At 40.0% G+C, this 18845-nt stretch overlaps 1 protein-coding gene across 5 annotated transcripts in view; it reads left to right on the forward strand.

Moving 5' to 3' along the window:
• The window catches only part of grin2da (glutamate receptor, ionotropic, N-methyl D-aspartate 2D, a), a 408557-nt gene that overhangs the window by 365504 nt on the left and 24208 nt on the right, over positions 1 to 18845 (forward strand). For all 5 annotated transcript variants that reach the window (XM_034199694.1, XM_034199696.1, XM_034199693.1 and 2 more), the window contains 5 exons: positions 804 to 929; positions 4244 to 4356; positions 7977 to 8093; positions 8572 to 8732; positions 18411 to 18480. In XM_034199694.1, coding sequence (XP_034055585.1) covers positions 804 to 929; positions 4244 to 4356; positions 7977 to 8093; positions 8572 to 8732; positions 18411 to 18480 — 587 coding nt within the window. The remainder of the gene's footprint in view (positions 1 to 803; positions 930 to 4243; positions 4357 to 7976; positions 8094 to 8571; positions 8733 to 18410; positions 18481 to 18845) is intronic.

Genomic DNA, 18845 nt, shown 5'->3' on the forward strand with positions numbered 1-18845 from the left:
TGCATTGCTGCTGCACGTCGCGGGAGCATGCACAGCGTAGAGCCAAAACGCACAGACATTTCAATGATTTGTACGGCACAGTTAGGTTAGGAGACAGTATGATTTCCTTTTTGGAGGGCATGCATAACACCGGAGCCTCGCTGCGGGGAAACTTTGGCGCTGTGTTCCGAGTTTGTTCTAATCTGTCAAAAATGACGGACTGCTTTCAGATTTGTCCGTCATAGTTAAAAAAAAATCCGTCATAGTCGGAAAATATTCGGTTAACGCGACAGCATACAGCATCCTTCGACCCTCGTAGTGGAGAACAAAAAACGCCACAAATAAAGGGGAAAATGGAAGAAACCTCGGGAAGAGCAACACAGGAGTGTCTTGCTGCCTATGACTAAAGACAGGGAACATTTGCAGCTTTTATTTGTTTGAATACAGTCAACTAACTGCTAAAAGTATTTTTTGTACACAGAACCTAGCTTTGGATTCACTGTCTACTCTATCTTCAACTCTAACTGTCTTTCAGTCATATAGCCTTTGTTTATAGTCCCATTTATGCATGGATGTAACTTTTTTGCTAACCTGCAGACCTTTGATTTGCTTGGCATCGGAAAAACTACAGTGCAATCTGTGGTTTGATTATTACTGAACAAATAATGAACACTCCACTCCTATCTTATTTAAGTAACAAAATGATTTGAACTCTTGATTTCCGGGACACAACTTATCTCCAGTCTATTCATGACAAACCAAGGAATACTTTGCAGATGACAAAGAAACTTTATCTGATCTGTTTGCACGTGTGTGTCTTTCAGAGCCCTACAGCCCAGCGGTGTGGGTGATGATGTTTGTGATGTGCCTGTCGGTGGTCGCTGTCACCGTCTTCATCTTTGAGTTCTTTAGCCCCGTGGGATACAACCGCAGCCTGCAGAGCGCCAAGAGTAAGAGACGGAGTCACTCAAGCGCCGGCACGCCAATCAACCCACTGCCACTGCTCATTTCACTACATTATTACCAACTTGTCACTTTTTCAGTTATGTAAGCGAGGGGGGGGGGGCTGATTTGAGAAGGGTGTTTGCTCAAATTATGCAAAGCGCCCTGCGTTTTTTCGCTGCACATGAGTCTAAACAATCACTTCACATCCCCAATCTGGCTTATTTATATTTAATGAAACAAACACTGACAGCGCAGTGATGGTTGACTTTGACATTTGAACAGTAGTTGTCAGTTCATCATTTATTCCAAAATGTTTACCGGCTTCCCCTCTGTGCCGACATATTCATTTTGATGCGTCATTTGGAAATGTTATTCATTACTTTCTAATAAATTGACACAAGCGGAATTATATATATTTGGAGTGACAAGTAGGTATCTGTTCATCACTGTTTGTCAGTTCTAGCTTCTTCTTTGCTAACATACCTCTGCTTCTTCAATCCTAAACACACTGTTTTGACCTATTCTACAAAACTTCTCAGATCAGTTGTGGTAAAAACAGTAAAGAAAAAGCTCAAAAAACGTAAGTAAGATCATAAGCAGAATTTCTTATGGTTCGTTAAATAATTCATAAATAAAAATGAATAACATTTGACCATATTTTACCACTATATAAATTAATTTTATTTCAGAAGTAATTATTTTGTAAGTCTATTAATATAATGTAGAAATGTGAACCTTTTCTAAATAGTTATTATAATCTCATAACTTTACATTGTTATCACATGAGTAAAATGTAGGTGTTCATGCTACATATGGTGCAGGTTTTACTAGACAATTGACTCAAATCAGTTAAAACACTTTCATATTATTTTCAAACATGTAAGGATGGCAAAGCTAAAGGAACAAAACGTAAGGAGCCATTCACATCTGATATCAAAGATCTCCATACATTGCAACTTTTAATCAGATGACAACCATGTGACACCCGTAAAACTCAGCTGAAAGGTCAAATTGTAACTACATTTAAACTTGAACTTAAATTGTCTAAACCATATAATTGCACATAAAGGTAGAATCCCAGAACCAGAAAGTGTTTGTTATTATACTAAATAACTTTAGATCACTTCACCACTTTTAAATTATCAATGTTTTAGGAAATCCATGTTGGATATCTTTCCTTAGGATACTCCAATTCAATGTAGGGTAAGGATTAGGGTTATGGTTAAGACCGTTTTTTATTAGTATCCTTATCATTTTGGTATTTAGCATCAAAATAAACTGTAGGCTAACCCACTTACTGTGATGGACAATTTTTGTTTTCAACGTTTTTTTATGACCAGTTACCAAATAAAGCCTGCCATTTGCTTTAAAGATTCTCCCATATCTTCATTTACCGCCATCTTTTTTTTTATACATTCTCTTTCATGGCAAAAAAGTTGACAACTCTGTAGATACTTCCAACTCTCATTATTCCCTCCATCTATACTGCACCATTCCCTTGATACCTTCAGACTGTGTTGACTCTTCTTCCAGCCAGAAATATTTCAGCACCTTTCATCTTGAAAGATCCTCTCCTTCTGAGGCTTCACTGATTATTGATTTGAACACAGAGGTCTTTCCTCAGCCCTCTGTTACGCTCCATCTCCCTTGTTTAGAAATTCAACATCAGACAGATCTTAAATCACTTTGGGCAGTATGTTCCTGCTATCACTGCAACCCACCATCATAATGATATTAACTATAAGGCTTAAAGTATTTAGGCATTATGTAGCTTTGGGCCCATTGTTTTTCATGGTTTAGGCTTGGCATTAGCTCTATCGCTAAGGCATCAACAAATATTCCAGACAAAAGTGGGCTCCATCTGATTGCAACAGCTAGTGTTTGTCCCTCTCTTGTGTCAACATAACAAAGCCCCAGAGCAAGAATCCAGTTCCATATATAAATAGTCTTCACACTTTGTTGTGAGCCCTGACATCAACCCCATTCAACACCTGTGGGACAAATCGGAACGCCAACTGGGAGCCGAACCTAACACCCAACATCAGTGTTAGACCTCACAAATGCTCTTGAAGCTGAATGCATTGGAATCACTGTAACCAGGTTCAAAGAAAAGCTTGAAACCAGAAAAGTAACACGTTAGTGCCTGTTCGGTTTTACTCCCACCGAAAGGGTTGTCTATTGATATCAGACAATGATACTACAGATTATTCAATTATTCTATTAAATGTTTCGTTTTGTTATTGCATTCATTTGTATAGTACTGTATCATGTCTGTATCACCTTTTCTTTCATTTGTATTTTCTTTAGTTTTACACGCTCGAAAAAAATAAAATCAAAATAAAACAACACGGGGCATGACCACTCAGCTTTAGTGTAGGATTGATGTTTATTTAATGTGCTCTTCTCCATTCAAAGAAGCACATGGTATCAGAAAGTTAGCTTTTCTTCATACAAATCCATTCAAAGTTAGATTCAAAGTTAACTTCCTCCATACACCGTTAGGTTATCAACCTAAGAGAAAATACATAATACACAAATTACATAAAGCATACACAACAAAAGTCTGTCACCATAAACACATATTTAATCCAAACACTCACCAGCTGCCCATGTGCCCTGTGGCTGATCCAAACATGAGTGACAAACATTTCACTGGCCTTTTTAAGATGGCTGACGGTCCCTCATCAAATAAGTCCCAAGGGAAACAAAATAGTGGAACCAAGGTTCCCTCCCAACTGAGACCTATTTTTCATGACAACCTGCACAACTAAACAAGTAGCTTAATGCCTAATGATTGAAATAAATAAATAGAAAATGAATGAATAAACAACCAAAATTAACTCCACAGTGCCAATGACAAATAAAATGCTAATAGTGGCTTTTTTATTGGGTTGATTTCGTGCTACGTTTTATTTCTGCCGTGAATCCGGTGCAGTAGCCGAAGAGAAGTCACTGAAAATAAACTTCTTCATTTAGTCATTCATTAATTTGGTCATGAATTCATTGATTTGTTTATACACCACAATGCAATACTGTTAATCCCAGCCGGGCTATGCAAGTAAATACTTTTTTATCCATTTGATGACTCAGTGTACTCCGGAACCCTGTAGTGTTCGATTATCCACAACACCAGTTAAAAGGGTTCAATACCCAACAAGTGCATTGTATTTGTCTTGTTATTGAGCTTTTGCACCGCAATAGACTTGTTTTTCCAGCTTTAGATTGGATGCTGTATGGCCTCCTGCAACCTCTCAGCACCTGTATGAAGCGTACAAAGATTTTTAATTTCCTAAAAACTGGATTTCTCTCCCTCTCTCAGAGTCAGGTGGATCTAAGTTCACCATAGGGAAGTCCGTGTGGCTGCTGTGGGCGCTGGTCTTCAACAACTCTGTGCCTGTGGAGAATCCCAGAGGAACCACCAGCAAGATCATGGTGACCACTCCGCCCGACTCACTCACTGACAAATGACCTGATTGACTAGAAGACTTTAATCTGATTATTTGGAGGGAAAAACCTATATTTTAAGATTCTCAAGTTTCACATAATTTAAACAACTTTTAAATTACTCTATTTCCTCCATTTGATAAAAACTTCCCTCACTTTAAAGGTCCCATGTCATGGCCATTTCTACTGATCATAATTCCATTGTTGAGGTCTTCTAGAATAGATTTACATTGTTCAATGTTCCAAACTCACATTGGTTTCTCATACAGCGTCTATGTATAGTATGTGTATTCACTCTCTGTCCTACACGCCTTGTTGGAGCTCCTGCAACAAGGAGACTTTAATTCTGGAGGGTTTTTTTTGCCTGTTTCACAACTCTAATTTGCATTATTATCACAACGAAGTTGAAACATATGAGTCATATGAGGCTATGCAATCAGTTCGCAAGTGTTTATTCACTCGTTTCCCTGCTGGTGGTCTTTTTGATACCTGCTGTTACACCGTGTCCCCACGACATAAAAAGGAAATCAGTTGAAGGCTTGCCCTCTCTGTCGCAGAGCAAAGAGCCACAGGAGGTAACAAACTCAAAGTGTCTCTTTTCCTTTTCACTCGCTGCACGAGTGCTTTTCACAAAAAGCCCAATCATCTCAAGAGCTCATTATGAACTCAATAGGTTTTGTTTTTTTTAAAGGGTGCAGGGGGGATACTTTTTTAAATGTTTATCAAAAAATGTACTTTTTAGCTAACCTTTTGTCTTTTTGCCACATTGCTGTGTAGATCAATGGTCTTGCAGTAATTTTATCCAACTAGTGTAGGTTTTTTCTGAAATATAAAGGAGAGAAAATAATAATCTGATCAATTTTCAAATCACATCCCCGTTATATCATATCAGACAACCACACCCAACCACAAGCAAAACAATAAAAGAAAGTATACATTTCTCTTAAAAGGCTAATTCCCTAAATTACTTCCATTATTTGTTGACATTTTCATACCTTCATAGGCCTGATCAAGGACATAAGTGTGTATCCCACTCTATATATAATTGACAATCCTGTGATATATGGTAGGTATCGTACATTAAAGGTTAATATGTTTTGGATCTGCCCATGGGGTCATGAAACTCACCAGGTAGCCATTTTAAGTGAGGAGTTCGTCCTCCAACTCTTCTGTTAGGACACATCCTCCAGCCGAGCATCATTGAACAAAAACGTAATGCCCATTCATTAAGATCACTTATTTTTAAACATGCTTCACTTGCCGGAGCTGAGAGTGTACATTTTGCATCTAATTCATTAAGAACATTATGCAAATTCACTTTTGGTATAAATACAGAGTACTGAAGAAACAAAATGCATCAGTGACAGAAAGTGCAAATTTAGAGCTAAAACTAACCAGAATCTTTGACTTTCTTTCTGGCTGAATGTCCACAGTGCAGCATTATGAAAACAGCACGTCGGCAAAGTTCAAGGTCTTTACATCACGTCCTCCAACAACCTTTCAGAGGATATTTGTTTGTGTTACAGTTATTTGGTTTCATCAAGTTGGGTTAGGGTTAGATCTAAAGTACAAATGCAAAATGTACTTAGATCTGTTACTTAAAAAGCACTCCCAGAATTAGAAAATACTCCTTTTTGTATCCTTTTTATTTATTGAGTTTGTTAACAGATGCCCTTCGCTCATACAAACTCATGTATTAAGATAAAGTATGGGTATCAGAAATAAGAATAAAAATAACAAGAATACAAATAACAACCTTTCAGAGGATTTTTGTTTGCGTTACAGTTATTTGGGTAAACAGGGTTAGGGTTAGATTTAAAGTACAAATGGGAACGTTTTCCTATGGTGCAAAAACAATGATATTAAGCAACCAGTCATGCCAACATTAATTACACTGTAATCTGAGTTGTTTTTTTTAACTGTATTGTCATACTATATCGTAGATATTTTATTTAAGTGTATTTGAAGTGTACTAAGTGTTATGTTCGTAACCTGAATTTAAATCAGGCTTTGTAATTATTTGAGTGACCGAGATCATGTAAGTGTATTTCAAGTGTACTATGTATTAATGTATTGAGCTGTACTTAAATCAGGTTTTTAAATTGTTTGACTGATAGAGATGATGCAATGTTATTATTTGTTTATTGATTGTTATGAACCTGTCTGAAGACCACAGATGGAAATGAGCTATTAGCTATAATCTGGCATATTGCATCTCTTCTCTTTGCTGAGATTAATGTTTTTGTATGCATGGTCCTTCTATAAATACATTTTTTTTTTAAATAAAAAAATGTACTTAGATATTTTACTTAAAAAGTACTACCATAATTAGAAAATACTCATTTTTGTTCAGAAAACGAAAAACAAAAAGTTAATTAAAAAAGAGAGGGTTTCATCCCTCCAATTCTATTCTATACACATACAAACACACACACCTATACCCATGTTCATATGTATAAATATGTATATATTTATGAACACACATACGCACATACACAGAACTGAAACAACCAATGAAGAAAAGGAAAATAGTTTTGGCCCTAATAAAAAAGGAAACGTAAAATAAAAGAGTCTTTAAAATACTCCTTATCATGTTCTCAAAGGTACAGGTGTCTAATATGCTATTATAAGCTTTAGCAGCAATATAACAAATAGGGATGCATTAATGCCTAATCAGGTGAAAATGTCAGTTGTCCTATGTGTTTGTATTGGATGGTGCATTTAGGCTGCAGGTTCAAGAGAATCAACTTTTGAACACTTTCACACTACAAGCCTGCACTCATTTTCATACATACAAATATAAATACTAAAACAATGAAAAACATGCAAATGCACAGTATACAATATAGTGCACATTGGCAGGTAGCAGAGAATGAATAGCATACATAATAAAAGAGAGCACATCATATGAAACAGAAACAGTCCATCTGTTTTCAATGTCTGTATGGCATAGGGAATAAAAGTCTTCTTGCTTTTGTGATTGATTTGGTCCCGAAGGCCAGACAAAAGCAGCTCCAACTCTTTTATAAAAGTGGATGTGAAGTTTCTGCAGTTATTTGTTGAGCTTTCCTGTGAACATCATTGTCGAATATGTGTGTTTTTCTGTAACTTGCCAATTACTTTTGCTGCAGTGCTAACTCCCTTGGAGAAATAGTGTTCTGCTCTTTGCACCATGCCATGATGTGATGTTAAATGGTAAAATGCTTTCGACCAGGCTTCTGTATGCTACGTCAAGTGTGTGTTGACTTGGCTCCTCAGATTCCTGATTGAACACAAGCGCTGATTGGCTCTCAAATCTGGTCCCATTAAAAATGAATGATGTAGGTAGGAGGGGGGGATGCTTTCCTCGCAGGCTATTACAACGTGTCACTTTGTGATCATTATAAATATAAGTAAGAAAAGGACAAATTCCGCAGTTGCAGTGACGTCTTTTTATGTGTCATGCTGACCAATTCGACTCTACGCTCCAGGCATGACAGAGCATCAGCTGTGGGTCTAGCGATGAAATGCCAAGAAGTGCAAAAACAGTGTCACTGAAATCTAAGAATACTTCCACACCTGTCACACTCAGCCCTTATTGATCTCAGTACTCTGCACCCCTCCTTCAGGTGCTGGTGTGGGCCTTCTTTGCGGTCATCTTCCTGGCCTCCTACACTGCCAACCTGGCTGCCTTCATGATCCAGGAGGAGTACATCGACACGGTGTCAGGGCTGTCGGATAAGAAGGTGCGTTCTGGAAGGAATGGATGAACTGGGTGATTGATGGATGAGTGCTTAAACAGGTGGATGGCCAGATGGATTGATAAAAAAACAAGAAATTGAGCTTAGACATGACTCAGAATGACGTGTCCTTTAACTAATGTTCATTTTAAGAAGTACACAGTAGCAGATGAGAGATACAAAATGAGATCATCCTATGTAGCTTCATGAAATAGTTTAAGTTAACAAAGGAATGAAGTTCTTCTTAGAAGTGTCCTCTCTGTCGCCTCTTACCTTTTTTATCAGTGCAATTTCACTGTATATAGAACCTTATTTTTCAGACTGCCCCCACAGCTCTTGTAGCTGACAGGCCTTTCTTTCAAAGTGAAGACTTTGAATGTGAGAAGCAGTTCATCCTGCGGCATGCAGCGATCCGCCTCTTTACTGACTCTTCAAATTCCTTCTATCGCTTTAATCCTCACCCACCTCCCTTCTTCTCCTACAGTTCCAGCAGCCGACGGAGCAGTACCCTCCGCTGCGTTTCGGAACAGTGCCAAACGGGAGCACGGAGGAGAACATCCGCTCCAACTATCCCAACATGCACCAGTATATGATCCGCAACAACCAGAAGGGGGTCGAGGAGGCCATCGAAAACCTCAAGACCGGGTAAGGAAAGGACAAGAGAGGCATAGGTCTTGTTCACAATGGGGACATGTCCTTACCATTTTTTGAAATGGCTGATGTTGTCCTTGTACATTTTTCTGAAGATAATTTATAAAATAAATGTCTGTAAAAAAAACTTCAACAAGACATTTGAACAAATTTCATTTTAGAAATGTTTATTTGCGCAATAAGAAAACATAAAGGGCAATATAAAAAGTAAGTCAATGAACATGCAATCTCACAAGCTAAACCCCCAGCTTGCTCATTATAAAATGACCGAAAATCATGCATGCACTGATCAGTAACTTTAACGATTTATAGACATAATTACTTGTTTTTTTTCCAATCTTGGTCATTATTCACTCTAACCTCATTCCGACCCATCATTACATTGCCTGAAAGTGTATATGTTGAAGACCTTCAAAACATTTTCGGACCCCCTATGTCCCCACCACTTTTTCCACAAAAAGTTTTTTTCTCAAACACTCTTGAAAAGTGATACAAAAGAAAGCGAACATAGGGGGGGGACATTTGAAATTAAATAACTTCTCAAAAAGAGGAAGCTAAAATGAGTGCCAGTGACAGAATATTTACATTGTATTTTGAAAAAATACATGTTTTTTCTGTTGCTTTACATACAGTATAAAGATGGTTGACAAAGTAAGGCAGGCCTGAAAGTAAGGCAGCAAAAGGAGTGCCTTAAGTGGGGGAAATGTTCCTGACAGAGCCTACGTCCACTCGTTGCCTTAGAGAGAATGGTCACTGCAAATGAATACGAGGTTCTGCAGAGGAATCACTTTATCCTATCATGATCAAATGTGTCTTTCTTGATGGGTGGAAATGCTTCTAGGAGGATTTCTCACTTATCTGCTGAGCATGGAGTCATTGAAGAGTTTGACGAGGATTTACAAAGGTGTGAATTATAAGCTTTGGCCTTTAAAGTCACCAAACCTCAACTCAGCAGAACTATGGGAGATTTTGGAGCCACCACCCAAACACACCCAATGATACGATATTTTCTTTTAAAGAAAAGTGTTATCTTCTTCAGTAGAGGTCCACCCCCAGACTTGGAGAATGAATGTCAAGGAGCACTTTAGCTGTTCTGCAGACTCAAGGTAGACGAACACCTTGCTGAAAGACTTTTTGAAACCTGTCTGTAGTCCAAAACACAAAGGCAGTAGGTCATTTGAGTTTTAAATGGCTCCCTGAGGAGAAAACAAATAAACTTGCACTGGATTGCCCTGCATGTATCTCTTTGAGTTGATGAGGATTGAAACATTTGTAGAATTGGAATCAAAGTCACTTCAAAAGACAGGTTTGGATTGGTCATTAGACAAAATTGAGTGTTGTGCAGCAGGCTCGAGTGCAACAAAGTGAAAGACAGTACTTTTGCAATCAGGAAAAGGCCGAATAGGGATACAGGAGGCAAGAGTTCACTGACTGGAAGCAATCAGGCTGTATCCAAGTCTAAGTCATCCACTGTCTCCATGCCTGCTGCTCTACTTTAAATATATACCTCCCATTCTCTTTGGTATTTTATTTTAACATGAGGCAAAGCCACCATCCTCGCCTTGTTCCTATTCCTCTTTTGTCTTTTCAACCTGTTAGCACATCGATCTTCCTCGCCTCAGGAGCGCCAGCTAACTGTTGTAACCCGTGCAACCCCATGGAGGGAAAAAAATAGAAGAACTTTTAAATAATACATGCTAGCAGCCGCCGCAGTGCAGGGGGAACATCCCGCAATCTCAGCACTTGCTGCCACTCAGGCGCTGCTTGTCTTTAACAAGGGGGGGTGGGGGGGGGGGGGGGGGGGGGTTTATTATCCGTCTGCAGGGCCACAAAGTACACAAGGCACTTGCCATAAAATATACACTTGCTCATCATGTTTAAGGTGGCAGGGGATTGATGCAGATAAAGGGGTTCAATTGTTTAATGGAACAAGCAAACGTACGCTTTTGCACAAGCAGCGACCGCGGCCCTTAGCCGATTTGACGTAGCGTGTTATTACAACTCCCATGATGCATTTATTTGTGTCATTCTTAGTCATTTGCCTTGTTCATCTTACATCAGTTTGTAGCTCTGTCTATCTCAGCCTCTTCAGCACCTCACTCATTATCCGCTGTTTATCTCCGTTTTGTCATTTTGCTTTCTTCCCGCCGCTCGGAAATTATTTACGAAGGAAACATTAGTCACCACCGTCAAAGCAAAGCGGTTTGAAGATTCCTGTTTGATTCGGTTGCGGTGCACCAAACATCACCTCTCCATCTCTGTCTCGCCTTCCTACTAACTCCCTTTTTATCACACTAATCCCTTTCTGTCTCTCTGGCCTTTTCCTCCTCCTTCATTAACTCCTTGCTCCTAGCTCATCAAATCCTTCTGCTTTTCACTTGCTTCCCTCCTCCCTTCCATTCCCTCTCACCCACCTCCTCCCCTTCTGCAAAATCAACCATCTTCCATCCTTCACCACAGTCTCTTCTCCTCCTCCTCCTCCTCCTCCTCCTCCTCCTCTCTTTTCAGGGAAGTCTTAGTGCAGCTTCCCAAGACTGAATATAAATGATAGTGAAGTAGAAGAGCAGGTGTAGTTACAAATCCATCATCAGATCCTGTGATCTACATCATCATTCTGAGCTTAACTGTTACATCCAATCCATTACTTTATGATAAAGTCTTTTAGCTCACTTCAGGCCTACAACCACCCCATCCCAATCTGTCTTTTCTGCTTCAAATTCAGCGGGGGGATTTCAGCAGCGGCTACTTTTTTTCATTGAGTTACATCTGTTTCTTACATTCCAATAGCTACTTAATCATTTCTTTTTTTAAACATTCTTTTTGGAGCCCATATGTTGATCTACCAATGATCAAAACCCAACAATATGAAATATACAGTGATAAAAACAATGAAATGCTGCACATCCTCATATTGATGGACACAACTTAAAGGTGGGGTAGGTAATTTTGGAGAAACCAGCTCGAGTGCGCTAGAATTTGAAAATACACAACCGGAAAAAATCTGCCACTTCCTTACAGAGCCCCTCCTCCAACACACAGGAACGCGCACATGACCAATGAGGGCACGAGATAAGTTTGTGCACAGATGGAAGGCTGACAGGCAGGTAGGCCATCTAGTTACTTTAGCCGGGCCGGCTCAGATGATTGGTCGTGCTTTTTACAGCACTACGGCTTCCATAGCTGAACTTTTTTGTATGGATTTTTTGTCAAAGCACTTCAGATATTCATTGCTATCGGGATGTTAACCAGTTAAGCCCTGAGCCTGTTTTTCAGGTTTCAGGCTCGAAAATGCCACTAACACAACAAATTATATATCTTCACTTCTAAAAGGGGTAAATTAATAATTATTTTTCTCAAAGCAAGGTTACATCTGTGAGTTGGATGTAGAAGTGTCAGAATCAATATAGATACTTTTATTTTAAAGTAAATTCAGATGGAACATAGTAAAAACATGTAAATTCTAATGTCCACCTAAAAAAAAAACGTTACTTATAGTGAAAACCACCCTTGCATGATGGGTTAGTAGACTAAAAGCTTTAGGAATCCAAACTATAACATATAATAAGTACCCTGTATCAAGATTGATGCAAAACAAGTGAAATTTGACCTTTTTAGAGAGATTTAGAAAAATAAAGTCTAAGCGGACTCACCTCTGGGTAATTTGGGAACCATCGGTTCCATTTGAACTTTTTCACTGTAAAAATCATTTTATTACTTTGAATTATCACTATAGGTATTCATTCCATCCAAATACAACTGTTGTGAAAAAAATAAAAAAATAAAATAAAATAAAACATAGGCTTACTCTTACAGTGAGCCTCTGAATTAGCCCCGAGCGAAAAATGCTAACCTATTACAGCACCGAAAATCACTCCTCGCTCCCTTATTACTTATCCTAGCTGCACATCCAACACATTGTTTATGATCGCAAGGAGACACAGAATCTAACGGTGCCCACCTGAACAGCCCAACACTGAAAGATACAAACTCGCGACGTTATCAACAAAAACGTACATCAAAACAAATGGCGCTAGCGCTAATGCGCTAGGCTAACAATGACTTACCTTCCTCGTTGTCTGGTCTAAACCAGTGCTTGAATTGGAATGAAAAAGGTGCCAGTACTCTAAAATCAGCAACTTTTTCAAGTCAATTGTATATATACAGCCCACAAACAAGAATTTGGCTACTATAATGCTGGTGGGTTTGTCTCTTTACTACTGTATATTTTAGAAAGGTTCACTGTACTTAACATTTTTTATGATAGGCAGCGGATATGGCTAAAGCTCAGTAAGGTCAATATTAACTGAAAATATAGCAATCAAAGTCTAGATCTTCTGCTGAAGACACATGAAGCAGAGACCTTTCAGGTGAGAGCCCCTCTGGTGGTGTTCAACATTAATGACAAGGAAACAAAGCTCTGGTCAGAAGCATTTTTTATAAAAAGCTTTAACAAAATTAAGTATTTCTGTACATTTTGAATGCAATCTAACTTTCCAACTCAGAAAACGAAAAAGTGCCAAAAGTCTTCTCACATGGCTGAGCTGCTTTGCAATATACTTCACCACTGAAGAATACAAATATGTATAAAGTAAACTATGATGCAATCTAACTTTCCAACTCAGAAAAATGATAAAGAGCATGAACAAAGAACATGTAAAAACAAATGCAAAATTTGCACAATCTAAAATGAGAAACTGTAACTGCAAGTAACAAAGTCTGAGCCATGGTAAAGAGTTACATTGAACACCAAGCTGATCAGATAACTCCCTAGTTGGTCTGAAGTCCTTCTATCTCCAGGATCTGTACAAATCGGCACATTATGCCAAAAGTCTTCTCACTGGGTGAGCTGCTTTGCAATATACTTCACATTGTTAGAAAAGGCTCCAGAAGGCCTTGGGGACATCAGTATCAGGGGCTGGAGCTGGACAGGCTCTTTCATCAGCACTTCTCCTTCCCTTTGCCAGCCAGGACCTCACATACTGTTCCGGATTGAACTGTCCTAGTGATGGTCCATTACATTTAATGAAAACCAGGCTGGACAGTCGGCTGACAGAGAGAGCATTCCTTTTTGCAGTAAGGATATCGTTCATGCAGCTGAATGCCCGCTCACACTCACTAGTGGAGACAGCGATGGTTCGGACTGCTTTCAGTAGAGGCTCCATGGCAGCAGGTGTACGGGATGCCCTGGTTTCCTTGTATTCGCGAAAGCCCTGAACAGTCTCTCTTCTGTCCACTTTCAGCACTTCGCACAAACGTAGCACCTCTACGTCCCCATACTGTACGTCTAACTCCTCTTCAGGCCAACTTCCAGGATGGATAACTTTCATGTCCTGGATTAGCTGATTGTCCCGGGCCTCCCGGCCATGTAATGGGATTTCTCTTGTGCTTGACATGAGAGGAGGTTGTGGAAGTCATTCTGTGTCTCAGATTCTCTACCATACTGCGGAAAAACTGACCTGCATGAATCTGTACAAGCCTGCCATTCTCACGCAGGGCAACACCCTTGAAGGACTTCTCAGCTAGAGCTGTATGAACTGTAGTCATGTGTGGGCCAAGCATGGTGACCATGGATTCAAAAACTCGTATTTCTCGAGTTAAGAGCCTATCTGCTGTAGGCAGTGTCATCTCTCTTTTTTGGAGTTGCCGAGAGAGGTCGCTGAGCTCTGTGAGCGCATCGTACATCAGTCCCAGATTGCTGACAAACGTTGCAGATGTGAGCACATCATCCAGGCCCTTGTACTTTGCTCTGTCTCTGGAATCCCTGCTCGTGTCGTTTGCAGCATTTGTGAAGTGATCATGAAGCACTCGGTAGTTTTCCCAGACTGCTCTGACGCTCCTTTCACTTGAAGCCACCCAGCGGATGGACAAAACAACGCCCCTATCACCAGGAGACGCTGTCCGACTGCTTGCGCACACTGCGCTAACTGCCTCTGATTTTTGGGGGAGGCATGGAACAAGGAATAGAGTTTGTCAAAAAAGATCTGGAAATGATTGAGCCCTGAGACCTCCTTGACCACATCCCCAACTGCCAGCTCTTGACGATGATTGGAGCAGTGCCACACAAACAGGCTTGGGAATTTACTACACAACTGGGTAGCAACGCCTGTTCTCTTCCCTAGCATGACTGAAGCCCATCACATGCAAAAAGAAACGAAACACTGACCTAAAAAGTCCTCTAGTTAAAATCTCTTCCAAGACACTCCATTAACGCCTTTGTGATGTCATCAGCCGTTGTTCCATCCAACTCGATCAGCTCCCAAAAAAAACGTTTCGGGCTCAGCATCAGCTAATGCTGAGCGTAGACACACAACAAGCACCGTTTTACCACTAATAGTGGTAGATTCATCGACCAAAACACAGAGTTTTCTTTAGTTTTCTGTAATGTCTTTTGCCATTTTTTTCTTCAGCTCATGAGCTATGTGGTCGATGATTTCGCCACAGGTTTTATTGGAGTGCAAAACCCTGCCCACGTTCAGCCCATTCAGTTTCTGTACATTCAAATCAATTGGCATGTCTGTGAATGGCCGGCTATGTTTGCCAATTGTATATTGCCGTTCGAAAAACTCTGATAGTGGTGTCTAATTCAGATTTATGCATAGACTGCACTTGATGTTGAATAGTTTCACGTGAAGCAGATGTAAGGATGTCAGCAGCTTTTACATGGGCTTGTGATTCTTTATGTTCTTTGATTTTTTTTCTCAGGCTAGCTTGTTGTTTGCCCTTGTCAACACCGAATGAGACACTGCACACTCACCCCATTCAGTTGACAGTTTCAGTCCTTGTCCAGTGTGTATTCCCAAAGATTTGACATCTCTGCATATCCGACATCCTAGCTTCTTATCTTTAAGAAGGAGCCATGCATTGGTCTTGCAAAAATAATTGCACCTGGTCCGTTGTCCAGCAGTCAGGGTGCATCGCTTTGCCCGGTGTTGGTGGTGGCAGTTGGCGCCAGCAGCAGCTAACTTTAGAGGCTCTGGAGGAGGCGGCGGAGCTAGTGCTAATGCTAATGCACATAGAACTTGGAGCAGGAGGATCAACCAAAGAAAGCTCCCCATCAGACACAATTTCCAACACAGGCACAGCATTCTCTGTATTTGAAGTTTCTTCCGGCGACAACCGCTGTCTTTTGCACTTTTATTAATCCACGCTAACATTTTAGAAATGCTAATTTGTGACGTGACTTGCTTTCCTTCTCTCGGGGGCGTGCCTGCTCTGTTCTATCACTCTACATAGCCACCCACTGGGTGGGAGTTGCACTGCATAAACACAACACACGTGCATCTAGGTATGTAAATTGTAAAGCATTAAAACATGGTTTTACTAACAGTTTTCAGTATGTTGTTACTTCGGCATTATTATTATTATTATTTTGAAACGTGTATTACTATTAAATCACGGTCAAATAGGTTAATTTTGACATAGTCGTTTCCACCACAGTATTACATGGAGAAGATAAGCCCCGCCCCCTCTCCAGCACGTTCTGTTTGAATGACAGGAGTAAACAGCTGACAGCCGCTGTGAAACTCCAGCGGTTAGAGCGATGAGAATGTCCGTTCGGCACCTCATGACGCATCTACTGAGTACCCGGGCGGCTGTATATATATATATGGATGTATAATAAGAACGGCGGGAGAGTGGTGAGTACTGGCACGGTGCATGAGTACCGGAGTACCGCCAGCATGCCGGTACTGAGCAAGAAGTGCCGGTACTCCATGGGTCAGAACCAGAAGTGCCGGTACTGCGTACGGTGAGTACCGGCCCAATTCCAGCACTGGTCTAAACTGGTCTTCAATGGCATTAAAACGATAAAAACGATGATGTAGTTAATCCATAGATTAATATCCAATGGGGCTGTGTCCCCCTTTGAAATGTTCTGATAATCTATAAGCAATAAACTGCCCAATTCCGTTATCTGCCTGTCCGCTCTGTGCTCCGTGCGCTCTGGGTCCTGCTGCAATACCTGCTTCTTTACGCTGTAAACAATAAATGAAGTGGGCTGCGTAATGTTGTTACGCTGGCTGGCATTCTTTATACTTTACGCAGGACCATATCTCTGGAACCCATTGGTCGATTCGTGTGATTTACACCTTTTCTTAACCATCAGAAACCAATAGAACGATGGGCAGTTCCCAAATCTACGTAAACATTACCATAGCGGACGTAATAGAGAAGCAAACGAAGCCATATCTGAAAGTGCAAGCCTGGACGGCAATACTTTATACCGAGTATATTGCCATAAATATGATGATTGATTATCAGTAAAAATTATACGTGACACAAAGACATTGGATTAACCTTGAGATGCGTTTTTTTATTCCGTTGAACAACCAAACTTTTGATCACAAATCAAAAAAAAGGTAAGACGTAATTATTGTAATATTTTTGAAACCGGATGTTGTTTACTTTCTCTTTTCTGGCTGATAGCTCCAGGAATTCGAGGTCGGACAGTGATGACATTACATGTGTGAATCTGTGGAGTCTCAGCTTAAATCGTATACTCTTGTTTGTGCAGTTAAGATAGTAATAAGGGCATTTCTACCGTGTGTTGTGTGTAAAAAAGCGTTAGCATAGTTAGCATTTTTTCGCTCAATGCTTAATTCAAAGGCTTGGTATTACTCTTGTGTTTTTTTTAGCTAAACAATTGTTCTTATTGTCCGTTAGCGGAGTTTCTTACCCTTTAAAAGGGTATGAACATTAATAGTTTCATAAATGTAAGAAGCCCTGTGAGACATGTGATGAGAAAAAAAACTGTGGAGGGGTCCACTGGGGGGACCTTCGGGCTTAACAATGGAATATAACAAAGTGTATCTCGAGCCGGTTTCTCAAACTTACCTACCCCACCTTTAAGCAATGACTATCAGACTAAAATTCCGCTATAATACCATTTTGTTTACGGATGATATTATATTTTTCCCAAACTTAGCTAAGAGGGAAACACTCCAATGTCTTCTAGGTAATGTTCAGAGTAGGATATTGAGGTGAAATGCTAATAACCATGGTGTATCCAACTTGACCAAAGGAATAGCATAATGGTAACAAAAACGAGTGTCAAATGGCTGAACATTAAGGCTGGGTGATTATATAAATACATACAAAAAAATGGTGGTAATATATTAATGACTAGAGCAATTTTTATTTCTAGATTTAGGATTTTATGAAGGTTTAAAGTGCATTATGCTTAACTGTAAAACACAATTAACAAATATTTGCATTTGTGTGCAATTTGTAATAACTATATTTTGAAATGTATGAACTCAAGTGTTTTCGTCTACAACAATAAGTGGCATACTGTAACACAGTGCTCGTATAAGGCCCAGAAGGGAGACTTTCTTTCTGCTGAAATAAATTGACTCCGTGCATCAGCATCACCCCCCCCCCCTGCTGCTGCATGGTACTCTGCTCTGTTGAAGCTACTGCAGGAGTAAAATTGACATCTCTGCCTCGGCTGTGATGAATAACTCTCTGTGACTGTTAGTGCAAAATAGTGTCGATAAAGCAGTTCCTCTGGCTTCAGTGTATGTTTTCTTTTTAGATGGTCATTGTCTCTGCGTAGGTTTATCCATCATCGCTGTCATATTGTTCACTAGTTGCACCTCCTCTGTTGTGCTTAGCTCCAGGTCAGGGATTTCCATGTCTCTGTTGTAATTGTCCTCCCTCCTCCCTTGCTCGCAGGAAGCTGGATGCCTTCATTTATGACGCTGCTGTGCTGAACTACATGGCCAGAAAGGATGAGGGCTGCAAGGTATAGATCTCTGTCACATTTCACAGCTCTGCACAGTGACACACTCACACATAGTGGCAGCTATTGTTGATGTCCCTCTGCCCTGCAGCTATTGTCATTTGCTACCAAGCTACTATCTGCTCTTCTTAAGGGAGTAACAGTTGCAAACCAGCATGCCTAAAGAACTATTTTACAAGCGCTACATCTGCATTAAATAAATCAAACATGCCAAATGCATTTATATTATTCCCTCGCTCCCTATAGCAACTTAATATTGTCATTTTTCGGACTGTGCTATTGTTGATTTATTTATAAGTCTGCATTTGATGCGGCTCCCATGGCAGAAATGAAATCCTGCCCTCTGATCATTTGAAATAAGATCTGCG

Source organism: Gymnodraco acuticeps, unplaced genomic scaffold (assembly GCF_902827175.1).
Source record: "Gymnodraco acuticeps unplaced genomic scaffold, fGymAcu1.1, whole genome shotgun sequence".
NCBI lineage: Eukaryota > Metazoa > Chordata > Actinopteri > Perciformes > Bathydraconidae > Gymnodraco > Gymnodraco acuticeps.